The sequence below is a fragment of the Nicotiana tabacum genome, chromosome 11 (assembly GCF_000715075.1).
Source record: "Nicotiana tabacum cultivar K326 chromosome 11, ASM71507v2, whole genome shotgun sequence".
NCBI classification, from domain to species: domain Eukaryota; kingdom Viridiplantae; phylum Streptophyta; class Magnoliopsida; order Solanales; family Solanaceae; genus Nicotiana; species Nicotiana tabacum.
The window spans coordinates 149,014,722-149,039,896 of record NC_134090.1 but is presented as its reverse complement, the minus strand read 5'-3'; the positions used below and the strand labels follow the sequence as shown (position 1 = coordinate 149,039,896).

The 25,175-nt window shown below is 38.3% G+C and overlaps 1 protein-coding gene across 1 annotated transcript; it reads left to right on the top strand.

Moving 5' to 3' along the window:
- The first annotated feature begins 1,350 nt into the window (after positions 1-1,350).
- Positions 1,351-1,923, top strand: LOC142166051 (uncharacterized). Its single transcript, XM_075224462.1, has one exon. The coding sequence runs from the start codon at positions 1,351-1,353 to the stop codon at positions 1,921-1,923; it is 573 nt and encodes a 190-aa protein (XP_075080563.1).
- The last annotated feature ends 23,252 nt before the right edge of the window (positions 1,924-25,175 follow it).

Here is a 25,175-nt window from a genome sequence, read left to right as displayed (position 1 = left end):
GTATGGCCAAAGTCCGTGTTGAGATTGATTTATCCAAGCCTAGACTAAGTCATGTCTTTGTTGGGTCTAAAAATGCTACTAATCCCCTCCATGGCCATGAACAAAAGGTTGAATACGAAGGTATCACTAAATATTGAAACCATTGTAGACTCCAGGGGCATGAAATTAGTCAATGTAGAAGATTGGAGAAGGAACTTGCTGACCCGGAAGAGCAAAACGATAATGAGCAAGCCAATGATAGAAACAAAGGGGTGCAGGAGAATGATCGAAATACTCAACATAACTAAAAAGGAAAAGAGGTGCAAACGAATGTCGAGAGTAACAAAAATGCCTCCACAAGCTCTAAAATTGCAGATGCTACAGTGACAAAAGAGAAGCAATCCTCACAGAGGGCTAATAGTCAAGATAACAGAGGAAGAGATACAATGATAGATAGTAGGAATGCTGTAAAAAACAGAAGAGGTAGGAGCGAACCTCCTAAGCAAATCTACAGACCTACAGGTGCTATTTTCGGAATTGATAAACCTTCTCCATCTGTTGAAGGAATTAATAAAAGCAGTGAATCATATAAAGCAAGGGAGAAGACTAATGCAAGACCAGAATCCCCTAGTACTCAACAAATGCTAGTGGTCGACAACCAACAAAATTTTCAACAATTGACAATTGATGTGAACCTGCCAGACATGAGAATTGATAGAACACAGAAAAAATTCTATTTTGATCAAGAATCCTGAGGATCTACAAGTTGTCTTATTTGATGATGGCTAGGAAACTATCACAAGTAAGAAATCTAAAGTGGGGAAGAGGAATGATAAAGTAGAAGATCAAAATAAAATAGAGGATTCACGGAGGAAAAAATGATAATAGAGAAGAACAAGAAGGGAACCAAATTCAGTCCCAAAACATGTTTGTTAACCTGATGGAATCAGAAGAGAATCAAGGCGAGGAGGAACTTATACAACCCATTCAAGCTATAATATGTTCCGAGGATAAAATACATGGTGAAATAAATAAAACTGAATTTGCGAAAGGAAAAGAGAGACTTCCCCAGGATGAATGGAATGAGGAATCCACATCTGAAGACGACAACACATCTGACGAATCTTCTGGAGAACTCACCAATCAATCTCATCGAAACACTAGAGATATTGAAGATGAGATAGAAGAAATGCAGAATGAAATTGATGGAAAATGTATGCAAAGTAATTTACCCCCCCAAGGATTTGAGAAAAACAATAAGGGAAGAAGAATCATAGAATCACCAATCACTAGAAGTCAAAAGGAAAAAGTCACAAACAACTCTCTTAACCCTTCTCAATGATCAGTATGCTCAACTGGAATATTAGGGGCATGAAGTCCCAAGCTGCTACTGAAAGATTGAACTACCTTATTAATCTTTACAAATTATCATTCATTGCTATTCAAGAGCCTTTTGTGAAGGAGGATAAGATTGATAGCTTTAGAGTAATTCTCAATATGCATGGCTGTTTTGCTAATAGTAGTAACAAGATATGGATTTTCTGGAAATCTTCTTTGAATTGCAATGTATATGTCAGTGAGGACCAGATGGTCACATGTAAGCTAATGGATACTACTAACAACAAGGATCTTTTTATTTCTGTTGTTTATGCCAAATCCAGGAGTATTGGTAGAGAAGACCTATGGAGATACATGAGAATTTTTGCTTCTACGATTGATCATCCTTGGGCAGTATGTGGAGATTTTAACTGTATTCTGAAAGAGGAAGAGAAGATGGGGGGCAAACCTCACAAACTGAGGAAAAGCATCCCCTTTTTTGAATGCCTTAATGATTGTGGTTTATCAGATATGGGATACTCTGGGAGCAATTTTAGCTGGTGCAATGAAAGAAAAGAACAGGATACCATATGGAAAAGACTTGACAGAATGTTGGCAAATGAATAATGGGAAGAACACTTTTGCAGCACTACTATTCAGCATCTGGCCAGACTCAGCTCTGACTATTGTCCTTTACTTATTAGTCTCTTCACCGAAGAGAAGAATTATATCAAATATTTTAAATTTTTGAACTTTTGGGTGGAACAAGCGGACTTTTATGATATTGTCAAGGAGCAATGGGAAGAGAACTTAATGGAAATATATTTTGGAGAGTCCACCAGAAAGTGAAGAAAACTATCAAGGCTCTCAGTGATTGGTCTAAAGCTAAGATTGGTGATATTTTCGTCAAGGCCAGCCAAATGGAAGATATGGTGAACTTGTATGAGGAAAAATATATGAACTCTGGAACTCCGGAGGACAGAATGAGTCTGAACAAGGCTAAAGCAGAAGCAGTGACTCATCATAAAATGGTGGATGCCTTCTGGAGACAAAAAGCTCACTTGAAATGGCAATTGTAAGGGGATGAGAATACCAAGTACTTCCACAATATTGTGCGAGGTAGAAGAAAATTCCTGCAAATCAACAGAATTATGGTTGATGATCAGTGGCTGGAAAATGAAAATTTGATTGCAGCTGCAGCAACTGACTTCTATCAAAAACTTTTTAGCAAAGACAATATTATGATGGATATACATATCTTGGATTGCATTCCTACTATGATCACAGCTGAAGACAACTCTATGTTATTGATTGAACCTATTTGGGAAGAAGTAAAGAAGGCTGTGTTCGATATTGATCCTAATAGCTCTCCTGGCCCTGATGGATTCACTGGCTATTTTTTCCAGAAAGCTTGGGACATAGTTGGGCAAGATATCTTGGACATGGTCAAGGCTATTTTTAATAGTGAGCAATTGCCTAAATTCTTTACTACCACTTGCTTGATTCTAATACCGAAGGTTGATGCCCCTCAATCTTTCTCTGAATTTCGACCAATCAGCCTTAGTAATGTCTCCCAAAAGATTATTTCTAAAGTGTTGAATGAGAGACTTGGAAAGCTTATCCCTAAGATTATATCTCATAACCAAAGTGGCTTCATCAAAGGAAGATCTATCACTGAAAGTGTTCTTCTAGCTCAAGAGATCATCCATGATATTAAGAAATACAATAAAGGTGGAAATGTAACCATCAAATTAGACATGAACAAAGCTTATGACCGACTCTCTTGGCAATTCTTATGTGCGGTCATGAGGAAAATGGGGTTTGGTGAGGAATGGATACATATCATATGGAATCTCCTCTCCAATATGTGGTACACAGTGATCATAAATGGAAAAAGACATGGCTTTTTTAAATCTCACAGAGGTGTCAAACAAGAAGATCCTATCTCGCCATATCTTTTTATAATTGCTGCTGAGGTGCTCTCCAGGCGTTTGAACAGTTTGTACCAGAATCCCAAATACACTGGCTTCTACATGTAGATGGAGGGTCTTAAAATAAATCACTTATCATATGCTGATGATCTAATTATCTTCTGTTCGGGAAAAACTTATACACTTGAACTCATTATGGCTACTCTTACTAATTACGAAAAAAATTCTGGACAATTGATCAACAGAGAAAAAAGTTGCTTCTTGGTGGATGACTCCATGTCTGAAAAAAGAAAATCTATTGTAGCCAACTGCCTTGATTTACAAAAGAAAGATTTTCCTATTACATATTTCGGTTGCCCCATTTTTGTAGGAAGAAAGAAGATTCAATACTTTTCTAATATTGCTACAAAGATTATCCAGAAGGTAAGCTCATGGAATAGCACTCTACTATCTGCTGGAGGTAAAATTATTTTGATTAAGCATGTTTTGACTTCTATTCCTACTCATCTGCTATCAATCTGCCAACCTCCCAAGACTATTTTAACTCAAATGGAAAGAGTGTTTGCTAACTTTCTATGGGGAAATATGGAGGGGAAACAGAAACACAATTGGGCTTCATGGAAAAATTTATGTATTCCTACCAAAGAAGGGGGAATAGGTATAAGACCGTTACATGAAATTGCAGATACTTTTGCATCTAAATTGTGGTGGATCTTCAGTGTTGCGGAAGCCAAATGTATATAGTGTGAATAAGTCACAACTACTATACCAAAAATTATGACAGCCACCAAATAATAAATAAGACAATAAAGCAACGATAAAGGGAACACCAGAATTTACGAGGTTCGGCTAATTTTGCCTACTCCTCGGACACAACCAATATTTTATTTCACTCCAAAAATACAAGTGAAATAATACTAAAGTGAGAAGATACAAATGCCTTAAACAAATGAGAAGGCAAATGAGAGGTGTGTTTCAATCATAAACATTAAGCCTTCTTTTATAGGGGGAAAATCCCCCCAACTATTGCTAACCCACCGATGTGGGAAGCTGAAATATTTGACATTTCAACAAATCTCCACCTTGGCAAAAATTCCACGTCTTCAATTTTCTCTCTATAACAAATTTTGGTTGTGTCTTCATCTTCAATCTTCAGTGTTCAACAATGTTGATCAAATCCAAACAATGTTGAAACTTGACCGTAGTCACCACCTTTGTCAGCATATTAGCAGGATTCTCCGTAGTATGAATTTTCTTCACCGTGACTCCACCTTCTTCTATGATTTCTCGTACGAAATGATACCGAACATCAATGTGCTTCGTCCTTGCATGATAAACTTGGTTCTTCGCTAATTGAATAGCACTTTGACTATCACAAAAAATTGTGATACCTTTTTGTTCAACACCAAGCTCCTTTAGTAATCCTTGAAGCCAAATTGCCTCTTTCACAGCCTCTGTAATAGCCATGTACTCTGCCTCTGTTGTAGACAAAGCAACTGTTGACTGCAAAGTAGACTTCCAACTAACTGGTGCCTTTGCAAAAGTAAACACATAACCAGTAGTTGATCTTCGTTTGTCCATATCACCCGCAAAATCTGAGTCACAATATCCAACGACAGACTGATTGTCTTCCTTCTCAAAAACTAACCCGACATCTACAGTATTATGAATATACCGTAGAATCCACTTCACAGCTTGCCAATGCTCCTTCCCTGGATTGTGCATATATCTACTAATAACTCCAACAACTTGTGAAATGTCAGGCCTTGTGCAAACCATTGCATACATCAAGCTACCAACAACATTTGCGTATGGTACCTTTGACATATACTCTCGTTCAGCTTCATCCATTGGCGACATAGTAGTACTTAGCTTAAAATGGGAAGCAAGTGGAGTACCAACTGGCTTAGTCTTGTCATCTATGCCAAAACGTTGTAGTACTCTCTTCAAATATTCTTTATGAGATAAACAGAGTTTCTTTGAACGTCTATCTCTAATTATCTCCATGCCAAGAATTTTCTTTGCCTCACCCAGATCCTTCATCTCGAACTCCTTCTTCAGTTGAATCTTCAACTTATCAATTTCTTCCGAATTCTTGGAAGCTATCAACATATCATCAACATATAGGAGAAGATATACAAAGGAACCATCTTTAAGCTTGTGCAAATACACACAATGATCGTATTTGCTTCTCTTGTACCCTTGCCGCAACATAAACTCGTCAAATCGCTTGTACCATTGTCTAGAAGATTGTTTCAATCCGTACAACGATTTTTCAAGTTTGCATACCATATTTTCTTTTCCAGCAACTTTGAATCCTTCTGGCTGAGTCATGTAGATTTCCTCCTCCAAGTTTCCATGTAAAAACGCAGTTTTTACATCCATCTGAACTAGTTCCAAATCCAATTGTGCTACCAAAGCCAACATAATTCTAATGGAGGAATGTTTTACAACTGGAGAAAACACTTCATTATAATCAATTCCCTCCTTTTGAGCATATCCTTTGGCCACCAATCTTGCTTTGTAGCGAACATCTACTTGGTTAGGAAATCCTTCCTTCTTTGCAAATACCCATTTGCACCCAATTGCTTTCTTTCCCTTCGGGAGATTGGCCAATCTCCATGTATGATTCTGGTGAAGGGACTGTATTTCATCATTCATGGCAATCCTCCACTTATCTTCTTCTGAACTTTGGACAGCGTCTTTATAAGTGGTAGGAACATCATCAGCTACAATTGAGGTTGCACAAGCAACCGTCTCTATGAGACGAACAGGTTTCGTTATGGTTCTTTTTGGCCTGCTGGTTGCTATTGATTCAGGTTGTTGTTGAGGTTCCTGAGTTGGAATCTCCTCTACTGGCTCTCCTTCCAGAGGGTAATCTTCATTTGTTTCCTCCTCTGCTTCTTGTGTAGGAAAAATAAATTTTCCCTCAAACTCCACCTGCCTAGAAGCACCTTTATTTTGTTTGGTATCTTCTGTTACCTTATTTACCATAGATTCATCAAAGGTAACATCCCTGCTGAATATTACTTTCTTTGTCATAGGACACCATAAGCGATATCCTTTGACTCCAGAAGTAATTCCCATAAAAATAGCCTTCTTTGCCCTTGGATCTAATTTTGACTCCGTCACATGATAATATGCAGTTGAGCCAAACACGTGCAAAGAGTTATAATCTATAGCAGGTTTTCCATACCATTTTTCAAATGGTGTCTTGCCATCAATAGCAGCAGATGGTAAGCGATTAATGAGGTGACATGCATATGTAATTGCCTCAGCCCAAAATTCTTTGCCCAAGCCAGCATTGGACAATATACACCGTACCTTCTCCAGCAAGGTCCGGTTCATACGTTCTGCCACTCCATTCTATTGTGGTGTATGTCTAATAGTGAAATGTCGGACGATGCCATCATTTTCACAGACCTTATTGAAATGATCATTTTTGTATTCACCTCCATTGTCTGTGCGAATATACTTGATCCTCTTGCCTGTTTGATTCTCCACCATCGTCTTCCATTTGAGAAAAATTCCCAACACTTCATCTTTGCTCTTCATTGTATACACCCATACTCTTCGGGAAAAATTATCAACAAAGGTTACAAAATAGTGCTTCCCACCCAATGAAGGTGTTTTGGAAGGACCCCAAACATCAGAGTGTACATAATCCAAAATGCCTTTAGTATTATGGATCACTGTACCAAATTTAACCCTTGTCTGTTTCCCTTTGACACAATGCTCACAAAACTCCAAGTTGCAAGTCTTTACTCCTTTTAACAATCCTTGATTTGATAGAGTTTTCAAGGATTTTCTTCCAGCATGTCCCAAGCGCATGTGCCATAACTTGGTTGCTTCTGCCTCTTTGTCGTCACTGGATGTCACTGTCGATGTCCCAATAACTGTACTGCCACGATAGCATTACATATTATTATTCTTCCGATTAGCCTTCATTACCACTAGTGCACCAGAGCATACTCTCATCACTCCATTTTCTGCAATGATTTTGAACCCTTTTGATTCCAGGGCTCCCACAGAGATGAGATTCTTCTTCAAATCCGGTACATATCGAACATCTGTTAATGTTCTGATCATTCCATCATGGTTCCTTAATCGTATTGAACCAATGCCATATGAGGTAAGAGGGCTGTTATCCGCTGTGTGGATGACTCCATATTCTCCTTCTTGAAATTTCACAAACCAGTCCCTGTTGGGACACATATGATGGCTACACGCCGAGTCCATCAACCATATGTCTGATGATGTTGATGACTCTGTTGTAACTAATGAGAAGTTTGAATCATCACAATCAGCTACATTTGAATCCATAATGGCCTTTCCATTATTATATTTGGCCTTATTCTTCAACATCGGATAGTCTTTCTTCCAGTGCCCTTTTTCTCGACAAAAGGCACATTCATCTTTGCTGGGTCTGGATCTTGACTTGGATCTTCCCTTCTTTGTCCTCGTTTGATTTTGAGGACGACCCCTTACAAATAGTGCTTCTCCTTCTCCGCCCTTCTGTTTTTCTCGCTTTCTTTGTTCATAGCTGTACAAAGCCGAACAAACTTCTCTGAGAGAAATTTCGTCATCATTTTCATGGAGTAGAGTAGTTTCAAGGTGCTCGTACTCATCAGGAAGTGAGGCCAACAACATCAAGGCCAAGTCACCATCATCATAAGTTGTATCCATATTTTGCAAATCTGTGACCAACTTATTGAAACTGGTGATATGTTCATTCACCGTGGTACCAAGAACATAGGTGAAGTGAAACAGTCTCTTCTTCATGTACAATTTATTTTGACTGTTTTTCTTCAAAAATATCCTCCAGTGCTTTCCATAATTTACTTGCAGAAGTTTCCTTTGTGTATGGATATTTCTGCTCTCTAGCAAGGTAGGATCGAATGGTACCGCAAGCAATACGGTTGATAATCTTCCAATCTTCTTCTCCAATAACATCTGGTTTCTTTTCTTCAATGGCCAGATCTAGCCCTTGTTGAAAAAGGACATCTAGAACCTCGCCTTGCCACATCCCAAAATGCCCGGACCCGTAAAAAATTTCTACCGCAAATTTCGCATTTGACACAATTCTTGTCATAAGCGAAGATGCCAATGATGACGTATTGTTGACACTTGATGTAGATTCTTCTTGTTTATTGTCTCCCATATTTGACACAAATATTATTTAATAGCTGACGACACAAATCAAGATTATTCCTTTATGATGTAGAAGATCAGACTAAGCTGCAACCACAGAGCATACTCAGACAGAACCTTGACTCAGTTACCAAGATAAATCTTTTCTGATGTGGAAGATCAGACTATGCTGCAACCACAGAGCATACTTAGACAGTACCTTGGCTCTGATACCAATTGTTGCGGAAGCCAAATGTATATAGTGTGAATAAGTCACAACAACTATACCAAAAATTATGACAGCCACCAAATAATAAATAAGACAATAAAGCAACGATAAAGGGAACACCAGAATTTACGATGTTCGGCTAATTTTGCCTACTCCTCGGACACAACCAATATTTTATTTCACTCCAAAAATACAAGTGAAATAATACTAAAGAGAGAAGATACAAATGCCTTAAACAAATGAGAAGGCAAATGAGAGGTGTGTTTCAATCCTAAACATTAAGCCTTCTTTTATAGGGGGAAAATCCCCCCAACTATTGCTAACCCACCGATGTGGGAAGCTGAAATATTTGACATTTCAACATTCAGATCTAATACTTCTCTGTGGACAGAATTTTTAAAGGCCAAATATTGTAGGAGGGTTCATCCTATGACAAGAAAGTTTAGCTACACTCAATCTCACACATGGAGAAGAATAAAGATTAGAGGGAAAATTGACCATCTCATTATGTGGAGGATTCATGCCGGTAATAATAACTTTTGGTGGGATAATTAGTTATGCAAAGGCAAATTGTCTAAGTATGGAAATGCATCTACCTCTATTAAGATTAAGGTGGCCTCATATATGACTGGACGGACTTGGAACATTTGTAAACTAGAACAATGCCTTCCTCCTGATATTGTTCAACATATTCAGAGAGTTAAGATTAACTCTTCTGATCTAATGGATTATTCCCTATATTAGGGAATAACATGGAAACTCACTAGTTAACAAGATGACATGGCACCAGCATGAACCTTTAAAAATCTCTTTTTTCCTATGGAGGCTTCTTAGGAACAAAGTTGTTGTTGATGTTAATATCACCAGATTTGGAATTCACCTTCCCTCCAGGTGCTCATGTTGTCCCAGCCCGGAGCAGGAAACTGAGGAACATCTTTTTGTTTATAGTCATATTAGCAAGAAAATCTGGTTTTATTTCTGTAACATAATGGGTGTCAGATTTGATGCTGCTAATATTAGACAGATGATTGTTAGATGGTGGACCAGGAAAAGTCACAACCCTGTGATTAAACTAGCTTTACATGTCATGCCATCAATCATTATTTGGCACATCTGGAAAGCGAGATGTAAGAACAGGTTTGAAAATAAGAGAATGAATTATCACAATATAGTTTTTCTTTCCTCTCAACAATTAATTCTGATCGCTCACAGACAATTCCCTAAAATTCCCCCTTTCATGCAATGGAAAAAATTTTGCAAAATTTGAATTCTCTGTTATTACTGTCAAATGGACCTTACCTTTGAAAGATTTTGTTAAGTTAAACTCAGATGTAAGCTCTAGAGGTAATCCTAGCCCAAGCGGAGGTGGTGGAATCATTAGAGATGCCGATGGAAAAATGTTGATTGCATATTCCAATGGTTTTGGAGATGAATCCAATAATAAAGCTGAAGCTATGGCGCTTTTGATAGGGATGGATTGGTGCAGCAGTAATGAAATTAAAAACCTCGAGGTGGAAAGTGATTCCTTATTGCTCATAAACTGGATTACTGATAAAGCCAAGCCTCCATGGAACATCTGTGACACTATTCAAGCTATAAAAAGCACTATGGACTCTTTTGACAGCTTAAAGGTGCAACACTGCTTTCGAGAAGCGAATAAAGTAGCGTATAGGCTTGCAAATCATGGAATCAACTGCAATACTCTTAGTTGGTTTACCCTTCCTCAACAATTACCGATAGAAGCAAGGGGAGAATATAATATGGACAGACTTCAATTTCCCTCTTTTAGAAGAAGACATGTAAAAAATGCTTTTTATCTGGACAGAAATACTGATAGGAGCTACTCTTTTGATGTCCCCTGAATACCAAATTATCCTGATATATGGATGGGATGATTATATATATATATATATATCCCCCTTGTACACTTATTTTTGAGAGCTTAATTTTGAAATCCTACAATCTTGTATGGTTGGAGCCTGTTCCAATCCTGTAGGTGAAGGGTGCTATACACCCCTTGGATGTAGTTAACTTCATCTAATAAAATCCCAGGTGGTGTTGTTAACAAAAAAAAGAAAAAGAAAAAAAGAATGAGATATTCACATAACGTGTTCTGTGCGGGCCTTCCAAACAAAACCTTTTTGCTGACAGAATAGTAGGACTTAATTTATTGTTATATAATATTCTTAAGTTCCAAAAAAAAAGACACCAAAATTACCAATCTAAGTTTATGCTCACACAAATAGAGTTGACAATTAAAATTGTCAGTCTAAAAGTAACACAAGCATCCATCCAATCTATGTTACTAAGATTATCCAAGTCAATATTACCTTCAAAAAATTCATGAATTTCATGCTTCATCAAATGCTCTTATGACAAAAATATAATATTTCTACACTGATATGGGAGCACACAAGCGTCACATCCTGTGTTGTTTTCAAATACTAGCTACATTGCATGACAAAACCAGCCAAAGTCCCTCACAATTGCACCAACAAGAAACATAGAACTTGAAATCCAATACATTTTTCAAGTGATCAAAAAGATTAAAGCAATGGAGTATTAGTTAGTAAAAACATACATAGAATAATTAGGCACTCACAACTACATATGGTGGCACTCACCACCTCTACTAACATCTTCAAATAATTTCACAAAAGGGTAAATCTTACAGAGAAGTATCTCCGGGAGGATTAGTTGCAAATATAAAAGCTTCATTACAATTAAGGAAACACATCAAGAAGGAGATATAAAAAAGAATATTGGTCACTAACTTGTTTGCATATGTGTAAAAGAATATTGGCATCCAATCCAAAGTCTTAACGCAATGGGTGGAGTCGTTCAGGTCCTTATAAATCTATTTGGAAATCCTTACACAACCAACGAGGGACAAATGTATTCTCTAACAATATGAAATAACTTTACAAAGAGAAACCCTCAAGCACTACCAGTGCCCCGCTGATCCAGCACCCCAGGGCTGTTTGTCCGAAAGACTCGAAGGTTTGGACAGTGAATAACAGATCTTCTGGATGAATAAGAAAGGTCTTCCAACACCAACTCAGTCAAGCTTTTAGAGATTAGGTAAAATATCTCTACTTCCATATGATAAATCTCCAAGAACTTAAGTTTCTTGTGACGAATCCTCAGAATTGGCGTGTGCTTCCACGACGTGTCCAAAGAACAAGCACGAAGGCTGAGATTCTCCAAGAACTCACAATTACCAAGGATGTCAATTAAGGTTTCTTCATTAAAACAGCATGCTCTGAGTTTTAGGGTTCTAACATTGACATAACCTTTAAAGGGTGAAGCATCTCTTAGTAAATATTTATCACAAGAAAGTGTCCAGATGCAATGTACTATATTTATCACAAGAAAGTGAAATCACTTTAAGTCTTTTTCCGTTTTTTAAAAGTTCAATCCATTCTACCATGAGATTAAAACATGCCCAATCTTGTGGGAAGTGATGCAAGTGAAAAAATTCAACAATACCAATGTGTGATGAGAGAACCTGGTCGACGATCGACAGTTTTTCAATACGTTGAATTCGGATTAAACATGGACGAAGATCATGAATATCGACTTTTAGATAAAACGAAAGGCGAGATAAGGATTTCCATAGAAATCTCCAACGTTTGGAACATACGCTGGTTGCTACGGCTTCGTTGGTGGGTGATAAGTTCAGTTGCTGTCAACTGCCAATTCTAGAAGACCACCATTGTTGAAGCCACCAACCCATTCTAGAAGTCACCATTGTTGAATGAAGAATTCAACCACCAACCACCTTCTTTAAGGCTATAAATAGAGCCTTATATTTTACACAGAAACATCAATCCAGAGAGATTGAAATACAATCCAGGAAGAGATTGTGAGAACAAAAAGAGAGTTTGGTGAGGTTTTTTGTAGAGAGAAATTCTTGGTGTAAATTCTCTATAATTCTATTCTTGTGAAATAGAGTTGTTTTTCCTCCCAAATAATCTTCATATTGATCCGAGAATCACAACAAGTGGTATCAGAGCCTTCGATTCTGTGTTCATCGAGAAATATCGGAACACTGAAAATTTCAACCCGGATTTACGTTTTTCGAAAACGTGATCTTCGGTGTGTTTTGATCATTTCATTAGATTCCTTGCGCCGATACAAATTCAACGCAATTTTCTGAAGGCCAAACAAAGCTAAAACGAAGAAGTTATGGCAATTTTTTTTCTTCTGCCCAAGGAAGAAGATGATGAATAGTAACTGCCCAGTCAGCGCCACATCAGCATCCAGTCATCGCCACGTCAGCATCCAGTCAGCACCACGTCATCATCCAGTCATCGCCATGTCAGCATCCAGTCAGCGCCATGTCAGCATCCAGTCATCATAAAATTTTTAGAAATTTATGAAATAACCCCTGAAGTTACTGAAATTATAAATCTGCCCCACAAGTTCAGTATATTTTCGATTTAACCCCAAAAGTTTGGTGTAAATTTTAAAAATTTTCTGGAGGCCCTATTTTGACCCAAGAAGAGTCAATCCTACCATTTTTCACCATTCCGGACGTGTTGGTGAGTTCCGTTTGGTGAGATTCTGCTCCAAAATTTTGACCAAGCCATTTTAAAGACATAATGGAAGAGTCATCATCATCTGGAGCTATGATAAAGCTTACTGCCACAAATTACACATTGTGGAGACCTCGGATGGAAGATCTCCTCAGTTGTAAAGATTTGTTTGATCCCATAGAAGCAAAGGGTAGGAACCCCGATTCCACCAAAGAAGCAGAGTGGAAGAAATTAAACAGAAAAACTATCGGTCAAATTCGACAATGGATTGACGATAGCGTTTTTCATCATGTTGCACAAGAAACAGATGCGTATGCCCTCTGGGTGAAGTTAGAAGGGATGTATCAAGCCAAGACCGCTAGGAACAAAGCCTTGTTGATGAGGCGTTTGGTAAATTTGAAGTTAAAGCACGGAACTTCAGTTGCCGAGCATACCAGTGAGTTTCAGAGCTTGATAAATCAATTATCGTCTGTTGACATGCCGCTCGGGGATGAGATGCAAGCCCTACTACTTCTTAGTTCTCTTCCTGATAGTTGGGAGACGCTGGTAGTCTCTCTCAGTAATTCAGCTCCTAGTGGAAATCTGACCATGTCTATGGTTAAAGATGCCTTATTTAATGAAGAAGCCAGAAGAAAGGACATCGATCATGGTGAGTCGCATGCCCTTATTACAGAAAGAGGGAGACAACAAGAAAGAAGTCAAGATAAGAGGAGAGGCAGAAGCAAGAGTAGGGGAAAATCCACGGATGGTAGGAAGTCATCATATGCGTGCTACCACTGTGGAATAAAGGGCCATTTAAAGAAGAACTGCAGAAAATTGCATAAGGAGAAGGAGCAGTTGAAGCAAAAGGATGGAGATGCATTAGTCACTACCCACGGAGAGGTAGCCATTTGTTCCATCCAAGAAGAGGCATGCCTTCACGTCTCAAGTCAAGAAGAAAACGAATGGGTGGTAGATACTGCAGCATCATACCATGCCACATCCCGAAAAGATTTCTTCACAACATACAAAGCAGGAGACTTTAGAGTAGTGAAGATGGGGAACACTTCTTCCTGTGAGATAGTTGGAATTGGTGATATCAAAATACAAACAAATATCGGGAGTACAATGATATTGAAGGATGTCCGTCATGTGCCAGAACTTCGTCTAAACCTAATATCAGGTATAGCTCTTGACAAACAGGGCTATGAAAGTTATTTCGGAAAAGGCACATGGAAATTGCTGAAAGGGGTTATGATTCTCGCTCGAGGACATATTTGTGGCAACTTATATAAAACTCATGTGAAGGTATGTTCAGAAAGCCTCAATGTTATGGAAAAAGAGGCGTCTCAAAACCTGTGGCACCAGAGACTCGGTCACATGAGTGAAAAGGGGATATCAATTCTAACGAAAAAGCAGCTTATCAGAATGGACAAGAATGCTGCTTTAGACCCTTGTAATCATTGCTTATTCGGAAAGCAACATAGAGTCTCTTTTACATTTTCTTCAACCAGAAAATCAGAGTTACTCAGTCTGGTACACTCTGATATTTGTGGTCCCATGGAGGAGAAGTCACTTGGCGGCAATAGGTATTTTCTGACTTTCATTGATGATGCTTCTCGAAAGGTGTGGGTGTACTTCTTAAAGACAAAGGACCAGGCTTTTGATTATTTCAAGATATTTCATGCCATGGTAGAGCGTGAAACGGGAAAGAAATTAAAATACCTTCGCTCAGATAATTGAGGCGAGTATACTTCCAAGGAGTTCGATTCCTATTGCAAGAGACAAGGGATTCGACATGAAAAGACGGTCCCACGCACCCCACAACACAATGGAGTAGCCGAGAGAATGAACCGGACAATTATGGAAAGAGTCAGAAGTATGATCAGTATGGCAAAGCTGCCTAAGCCATTCTGGGGAGAAGCTGTTCGCGCCGCTTGCTACCTAATCAACTGGTCACCATCAGCCCCGTTGAATTTTGAGGTTCCAGAGAAAATATGGTCGGGTAAGAATCCCTCATATTCTCACTCAAGGGTATTCGGTTGTTTAGCACATGCACATGTATCCAAGGAGCTCAGGAAGAAGCTTGATGGTAGAACTATACCATGTATCTTTATAGGCTATGGAGATGAAGAATTTGGGTATAGATTATGGGATCCAATACAGAATACGGTGATCAGAAGTAGGGATGTTGTATTCCACGAAAACCAGATAATTGAAGACATTGAAAAGCCCACAATATCTTATGAAAGAGGTTCCAGTGCCCAAAAAGTTGGTCCAGATCCACTACCATTGCAGTTTGACACAAATAGCATGGGGGAGCATGAAGCAGTACCAGAAGCAGAACAGGAGGATGTTTGGCAGGGGGAGGCACAAACCCCTCAAGAAACTATAGAACCATCATAGGGGAACGATGATGGTACACATCTTGAAGCTAATAATCAACAACCTCGTCGATCTGAACGAGGTCAGATTCCATCAACTCGATACCCAGAAACCGAGTATATTCTACTTTCTGAAGATGGAGAACCAGAGAGTTTCCATGAAGCTATATCTCATACGGATAAAGAAAAATGGCTGCAAGCAATGACCGAAGAGATGAACTCTTTACAGAAAAACAACACTTATGAGATTGTGAAACTTCCACAAGGAAAGAAGGTACTGAAGAGTAAATGGGTATTCAAGCTGAAGAAAGATGGCAGCGGAAAGGTGGTGAAGCACAAAGCCCGGTTAGTAGTCAAAGGATTCCTACAGAAAAAGGGAATTGACTTTGATGAAATATTTTCACCAGTTGTAAAATTGACTTCAATCCGCATCATCCTTGGATTGGTAGCCAGTTTGAATTTGGAGCTTGAACAAATGGATGTCAAGACAACATTTCTTCATGGTGATCTAAATGAAGAAATCTATATGGAGCAGCCGGAAGGTTTTGAGGTTTTAGGTAAAGAAAACCTCGTCTATAAGCTTACGAAAAGTTTATATGGCCTAAAGCAAGCACCGAGGCAGTGGTACAAAAGGTTTGACTCATTTATGGTAAGTCAAGGATATAAAAGGACTGCTGCAGATCATTGTGTTTACATTCAGAGATTTTCGGATGGCAATTTTGTTGTACTTCTACTTTATGTAGACGACATGTTGATCGTCGGACAAGATGCAACAAAAATTAGACAGTTGAAGAAAGAACTCTCTAAGTCCTTTGAAATGAAAGACTTAGGTCCAGCTCAACATATTTTGGGATTGCAGATAACTCGAGATAGGAGAAACAAGAAGTTATGGCTATCTCAAGAAAATTACATTGAACGGGTGATCAAACGGTTCAATATGAGTAATGCCAAACCGGTAGGTGTCCCTTTGGCAAATCACTTCAAGTTGAGCAAGAGTTTGTGCCCCTCATCCAAGAAAGAGATTGAGGAGATGTCTACAATTCCATATTCTTCAGCAGTTGGAAGCCTGATGTATGCCATGGTTTGCACGAGGCCAGATATCGCACATGCGGTAGGTGTGGTAAGTCGTTTTCTTTCTAACCCTGGAAAGAAACATTGGGAGGCAGTTAAATGGATTTTCAGGTATCTTAAAGGTACTTCAAAATCAAGTCTGTGCTTTGGGGGAGCTGATCCAATCTTGGAAGGCTATACAGATTCAGATATGGCCGGAGATCCTGATGGAAGAAAATCAACCTCAGGATATGTTTATACTTTTGCAGGGGGAGCTGTGTCATGGCAGTCAAGATTGCAGAAGTGTGTTACACTATCCACAACTGAAGCAGAGTATATTGCTGTAGCGGAAGCTGGAAAAGAAATGTTGTGGCTAAAGTGGTTTCTCCAAGAACTAGGGATAAATCAAACAGAGTATAAGATACATTGTGATAGTCAAAGTGCAATTGATTTAAGCAAAAACTCAATGTATCATTCTCGGACAAAGCACATCGACATTCGCTATTACTGGATACGCGAGGTGATGAATCAACAACTGTTGAAACTAGTGAAGATCCATACGAAGGAGAATCCAGCAGACATGTAACAAAGGTGGTCACTCAAGAAAAGTTAGAGCTGTGCAGAGACATAGTTGGAATAACTTTCAAATAGTAGCTGCGTTGGAATGCAGCTGAAGGGGGAGAATTGATAAGTTCAGCTGCTGCCAACTACCAATTCTAGAAGCCCACCATTGTTGAAGCCACCAACCCATTCTAGAAGCCTCCATTGTTGAATGAAGAATTCAACCACCAACCACCTTCTTTAAGGCTATAAATAGAGCCTTATGTTTTACACAGAAACATCAATCCAGAGAGATTGAAATACAATCCAGGAAGAGATTGTGAGAACAAAAAGAGAGTTTGGTGAGGTTTTTTGTAGAGAGAAATTCTTGGTGTAAATTCTCTATAATTCTATTCTTGTGAAATAGAGTTGTTTTTCCTCCCAAATAATCTTCATATTGATCCGAGAATCACAACAGTGGGAAGAAAGGAGATTATTGAAGATAACACTTCATCTGGAAGATTGCTAATCAAATCTGGAGCTTCGATTTCTCCGTCAATGGTGAGATCGGTAACTTTATGCCGCTGCCGCATTTTCAGAAAAGCTAGGGTTCCTCATACAGTGTTAAAGTTGGCCCATTGAGCTGCAGTTTGACACGATTTCAAGTCAATCCGTAAGAAAACTTAACAAAACAATTTTCTCATGGTTAGATTAAATACTTACAAAAATATTTTTTTTATAAACTTATTTTCCGTAGTTCTCTTTCAATCCTACCGTCCCCCACACGATTCTCTTTTAATTGAGTATGTATTTATTGGATGAAAAATAAAAAATACGTTAAAATGTGAAATAAATTATCAATTATCTAAAGGCTCGAGCCGTCATTTACGACTTATCAGGACTGGTCAGATCGATTTTCAAAGGTTCCAAATGAGTTTGTACAAAACTGGAATCTCGTCCCTTAGACGACTTGAATAATGGGGAAATGACAACTGAAAAGATAGAACCAGATACATTCTTAAAAGAAAGTGCTTGGATTTGTCGCATTTGCAACTTTTGTAATATCACGCTGAATGTTAGTTTTATAACTTTTTTGTGAAAAACAAAATTCTATGGGAAAAAATCATAGTTATATCATATATGACTTTTTATGAAATTTACTCAAATAGTTTGGCAATATTTGGACATTTTAACAATCTAGTAGATGTTTCTACAGTTGTAGGAACTTGTTTTTGTGTTTTTTATAGGGAAAATGATATTTGTATTGCATGTGTTATTGCATTATCGCTACTTTAGTCCTCGTGATATCCTATTAAGCACCTTTTTATTTTGTTGGAATGATAATATTCATTAATTAAAACAGAGATGGTGGTGCTCAGGTTGCATCATATTACAAACAAAAATATTACTAGTAGTTGTTAAGTTGGAGGTGGTGCCCTTAATGAGACTATCTTCACAATTCCAGGTGCTTTTATTTTGTGGCTCTGGTATGAAATTGTGCAAAAAGTGAGGTCCAACAGAAGCATCATCTACTAAGTTGCTTCCAAAACCTGATACTGCAGCTTGTCCTTCTATTGCCTGCTTTGTTGTGGACGGGATTGCTTTTATGGTAGTTAAACCTTGTTGATATCCGCCAAGTTGTTTGATCACAATAAGTAGTGGAACTTCAAAAAGTTTTTAAGTAGGGTTACTTTCCAAACCGCTGCCTGATTTTGATACCCTATTTTGTTCTCTGTACGTATGATGGACGATAGCATTATGTAGCAGCTGGAGGAGGTGGAGGAGGTGTCTGCAATCAAAAAGCATATTAGTGTAGATAATATTATCGTTAGCTAATAGTGTGATTACGTCATGACCCAAATCTCCCTCCGTAAGATCTCGTGACTGCACCTAGTTTCTACGACTAGGTAAGCCTAACAATTTGTGGGATAACAGATATAAAAACAGAATTTAACAACTAGACAGCAACAAATAACTATATAATGATAAAATGTCGATTGGCATGTACAAGTAAACCAGCACGCGAGTATACACAGTATTCCCAAAATTCGGTAGTCATAAGTCATAAGCTCTAAGAATTTATCTAACTATTTTATACATCAGTAACTAGAAGAAGTAAAGGAGAAACAACATAAAAGGGATAGAAGGGGACTCCGAGGTCTGCAGACATTGGCAAATATACCTTGAAATCTCTGGAGCATCAGCAAGTACGCAACTAATAGCGGGGCTGGTAGGAGGTACCTGGATCTGCGCATAAAACATGTGCAGAAGAGTAGCATGAGTACACCACAACGGTACCCAATAAGTGCCAAGTCTAACCTCGATAGAGTAGTGACGAGGTCAGGTTGGGGCCTTACTGTATACAATAAATATGACTAAAGATATAATAATGTGAAAAGACTGAGAATCTAATAAGGAGAATTCTACAGAAAATAACAACACAACACATAGTGATAAACAACAGGGGCACTCCCGAGATACCGTCTCGTAGTCCCAAAAGCAAATACTTAACAAGGGATCTCCCGAGATACCGTCTCGTAGTCCCAAAAGTAAATATGCAAGGAGATCTCCCGAGGAACCGCCTCGTAGTCTCAAAAGTAAATGTACAGGGGGAACTCCCGAGGTACCGCCTCGTAGTCCCAAAAGTAAATGTGCAGGGGAATCTCCCGAGGTACTGCCTCGTAGTCCCAAAAGTAAACACACAGCTCGAAACCGATGGAAACAACAATTAACAGCAAGAACTCTACAGTTAAGACTGATACAAACCAAGGAAAAATAAGAATTCAACTATACATGCCGCACAGATTTTAAATAAACATTTAAGACACATAGACATGCGATATTAGGCTAAATATGATAACTACACATGCTGGTATAACTCAATTAAGATGTAACAGGTTACTACTCAGTGAAAACCCAGATTTTACAATAATTAGCTCATGTACGCATTCGTCACCTCGCATACACGGCGCTCACATATCACAGAAGTATCACAACAGTATCCAATCCTAAGGGAATTTTCCCCACAAAAGGTTAGGCAAGCTACTTACCTCGAACCAAGCTCAATCAATCAGTAAGAATGCCTTTTTCACGACTTTCTGACTCCGAATGACCCAAATCTAGCTAAAAGTAATTACATACCATAAATATAACTATAAGAAACTAATCTAATTAATTAAATAAAGACTTTAGCAAGAAATTAGAAATTCGTCCTAAAACGTTAACCCGGGCCCACGTCTTATAATTGGGTAAAAGTCATAAATACGAACACTCATTCAACCACAAGTTCACCCATACCAAAATTACTCAAATCCGATATCAAAATCTCAATCAAAATCCAAAAATTTGGTTGAAGAACTTTTCAACTTTTTCCTCAATTTTCTCAACCCAAATCCTTTATTAAATGATGAAATTAACTATAGATTAGTCGAATATAACCAAAAGTGAGTTAAGAATTGTTACCTAATAGCTTCCTCTGAAAATCCTTCAAATTATCCCCTAAATCTGAGCTCTCAAAGTCCCAAAGTGAAAGTAAGATCAAACCCTCGTAATTTCCCCTTTTCTGCCCAGTTAATCCGCTTCTGTGAGGGATTTACCACTTCTGTGGTTCCGCACCTGTGGAAAACCCATATCAGGTGCGGACATCACTTAAGTCCTCAAATTTCGTTTCTGCGAACAAGGGCCGCTTCTGCGCTCCATCACCCGCTCCTGTGAGTCCGCTTCTGCGACACTCTGACCACATCTACGGTCCTAGCTATGCAGAACCATAATCGCTTCTGCGGCTCGATGGCTGCTTTTGTAGTGCCGCACCTGCGGCCCAAAGTGTGCATGCGCGATTACACCAGGTGCAACAAACTTCAGCCAATCCAACACATCTCCAAATGATCCGTTAACACCTGAAATCAACCCGAGGCCCTCGAGACCTCAGCCAAATATACCAATAAGTCCTAAAACATCAACCAAACTTAGTCGAGCTCTCAAATCACATCAAACAATAACAAAAACACGACCACACTCCAACTCAAATTTAATGAACTTTGAAACTTCAAACTTCTACAACTTATGCTGAAACCTATCAAAACACGTCCGATTGACCCCAAATTTTGCACACAAGTCATAATTGGCATTACAGACCTACACCAACTTCCGAGTCGAAATCCGACACTGATATCAAAAAGTCCACTTTCGGTCAAACTTCCTAAAAATTTAACTTTCGCCATTTCAAGCCTAATTTAGCTACAAACCTCTAAATTACATTCCGAACACGCTTCTAAGTCAAAAATACCCAACGGAGCTAATGGAACTAACGAAACTCCATTTTGGAGTCATCTTCATACAATTCCAACTACGGTAAAATTCTAGAACTTAAGCTTCTATTTTAGGGACTAAGTATCCCAATTCACTCCGAAAATAAAAATAAACCCTCCCAGTAAGCCACATAAGCAGAAAAAGATATGGGGAAAACTATAAATAGGGGATCGAGGCTAATACTCTCAAAACGACTGGCTGGGTCGTTACAGATTACCTCATTAGCATCTAGTCCACTTCAAGTGGCATCAAGGGCAGATGTATTGATATTTTAAGGCCTCAGATCAGGGATGTAATTCTGCAGCAATACAATTTGAATGTGGAGTTTTCCCTGCAAAATCCACTATCCAATCTCCGAGATGATTACTAATGACTCCGCCAATGCCACCCGTATTAGATGTGTGAGAAGTGGTGCTATTTGTATTGAGTTTTTAAAATTTTGGTTTGTGAGGTATTCATCGAAGTGCAATTTTAACTCGCAGAGGTTTTGCATGGTGTGATGCATCTAAGTAGGAAAATTCTATTGCTTGATGTATTGTATAATGTGGGCTAACTTGAGAGAATGTTTGTTCGTAAAGGTTGCGGTTACGTGTAAGCCAAATGCTCCATAGGCTTAATGGTAGAAAGGTGCGATGATTAATTTTATGAGGTAACTGGGATGGCTTCGAATGGATTAGAGTGTGTAGCCATTGTTGTGTGTTATCCATATGTGTGAGCACACAGATATGGCCCTGAAGCCTATTGTTCCCAATAGTTTTGGGTGTTGGCACAAGTTAAAAAAATGTGGGTTAAAGTCTTAGTGCCCGCCTGACAGTAGTGATAGGTTGCATTTGTTATAATACCAATATAGTGGAGGAAGTGGCATGAGGGTAATCTTTTATGGTTGAGGAGCCAAAGAAATAATTTTCAGGGGAAGAAGGAGTTTGAGTGGTGTTATTTGCTAGGGCCTTATACAATGAATGGACAGAAAAATGTCCATTAGGTGTGAGAGCCCAAAATGTGTGTGATCTAATTGTCGTGTGTATGAAGAAATGTAAGGTGTTTGAATTGCATTTTGGATATTTGAAGGTAATTCGAAGGGAATATTAGCCCAGTTTCAACCCGCTGGAGTTAGAAAGGATGATATTTTGAGTTGTTGATGGTGGTGTGTGAGTGGTCCTTGAATAAGAGAGCAGAGAAGTGTGTCTGGCCTAACCCATGGGTCATTCCAGAAATTAATATGTTTATCGAACCCGATCTTTCATTGTAGTCCAAGCTGACAGTGATTCCAACCTTTAAGACTATTACGCCAAATTTAAGAGTGGTTTGTTGTTGAGGACATAGGTAGGTATTTATTAATTAAAGTCTCAGCCCAAAGGGAATGTGCAGAGTTGAAAAGCCGCCAAGATAGGGCTAGCAAGTAAGGCATTAATTTTTGGTCGGAGTTCTTGTATATTCAAGCCTCCCATTTCTTTGGGTGATGTAACTATCCTCTATTTGAGAAAATGCAACTTTTTCCTTATTGCAGTGGTACCCCAGAGAAACTTATATTGGTATTGTTCCATTTTATGAACTATGGATTGTGGAATGGAGATATATTGCATGACATGGTTCAGAAGAGCATTAAAGGTGGATTTGATGAGAGTGGTTCGTCCAGCCATGGTCATGATACTAGTTTTTCAGCCAGCTAATCTATGTTTAAAGTTATCTTGTAGGAATTGAATGTCACCTTTTTTAGGATGGGATGTGAATATAGAGAAACCTAGATATTTACCAAAGTTGGTCCCTTCGGACATTTGGAATAAGCTCAGAAAAATGTTCTTATTTACTTGAGGACAGTTCTTCGAGAAAATGATCTTGGATTTTTGATAATTAAGTTTTTGGCCTGAGTGCATGATAATGTAATTTAGAGTATCTATGATGGCATGACAACTTTTGGTACTTATTTTAGATAATAAGATAAGATCATCTGCGAAGAAGAGATGTGATAGAGTAGGGCCTGATTTGGAAAGTCTTATTGGTTGCCAATTAAGGTAATCCATAGATAGTGATATGCTACGAGAAAATATTTCCATACACATTATGAAGATAGGGTGACAAAGTATCCCCTGGCGAATGCCTCTAGATGGATAGAAATAGGATGTGCGGGTACCATTGATCAAAATAGATGGTGAAGTTGTTTTATTATAGGACATTATTAAGTTAATTAAGGAAGTACAAAAATTAAAAAAGAGTAAAGTTTTCTTGACAAAAGACCATTCTAGGCGATCAAAAGTCTTTTCAGAGTCAAATTTTAGAAGAATGATACTATCATTTCCTTTTATTTTTTGGAAGAAAGTGAGAGTTTCTTGAACGATGATAGCATTGTCCGAAGCTCGCATACCTTGTTGGAAGCTAGTCTGAGTTGGGCCTGTTATTTTTGAGATTATAGGTTTGAGACTATTAGCAATAATCTTCGTGATGAGTTTATAATTAATACTCCCTCCGTTTCAATTTATGTGAATCCATTTGACTGGGCACGGAGTTTAAGAAAAGAGAGAAGACTTTTGATCTTATGGTGTAAAATGAGTCACATATATTTTGTGTGGCTATAAATCATTCTGTAAAGGTAAATTGTTTCCAAATAAGGAAAGGGGTCATTCTTTTTAGCACGGACTAAAAAGGAAATAGGTTCACATAAATTGAAACAGAGGGAGTATTACTTAGTCTAATAGGTATGCATTATTGGATAGTATGAGCATTTTTTACCTTAGAAATTAGTCATAGGTATGTAAGATTAATTTCTGGAGGGATAACCTTGTCCAGAAAGACTTGATGGCAAAAAAACTTAATCGTAGGGCCTACCTCATCCCAATATTTCTGGTAAAAATAGGGTTGTAGACCATCCGGCTCTGATGCTTTAAGAGGCTTGAATGCATATGGAGCTCTAGTTATTTCTGAATCTTGTAGGAGCTTCTCTAAGGATTGAAAATCTTCATTACTTAGGAGGTGGGAGTTAGAGTCAGAGTGTAAGTATATAGATTGAGTGTGTTCCGTAGTGAACAAATGTTGGTAATAAGCTTGGATTATATTATGAATGTCAGTAGTGTTAAAGCACCAATTAGCCACCGTATCTTTAAGAGCAGTTATCCTATCCCTCGGTCTTCTTTGGAGAGTTGACATATGGAAGAATTTGGTATTAGCATCACCTTCATTTAGCCAAGCTATACATGATTTTAATTTTCAAAAATCTTCTTCTAATCGTAAAATATTACTATAATCAGTAGTTAGTTGTTGCTCTAGATTTTGATGGAATAAACTAGTGGGGTAGTTGACGGAGGATTGAATACCCGTAAATATAGCTAATATTTTACGCTTATTCTCAAATATATTACCAAAGGAATGTTTATTCCAGTGTAGGTCTACATTTTGAAAGGTTTTAGTGGCACTAATAAGGTTTGTATTTGCTGCTTAGACCTGACGAACTAATTGCTTGAACTCTGGATGAGATTTCCAAATTGTTTCAAACCTAAACAAAATTTGAGTAAAGGGACGCCTAGTTTCTAGAGTTAGTAAAAGAGGAAAATGATCGGAGTAGGTTCGTGGTGAATGTTGTACTGTGTCTTCTGGATAAGTGTTTAGCCATTCATAGTTTTCTAACATACGATCTAGCCTCTCTAAAATGGTGTAACCATGCTGACGCTTGTTAGTCTATGTAAATCGGCTATCCCTAAAGTCTAGATCAATTAATTTACAATAGTTTATACAACGCGCAAAGGTGTCTTCTCTATTATTTCTAAGAGGTCTACCTCCATTTCTCACTTGATCGTAG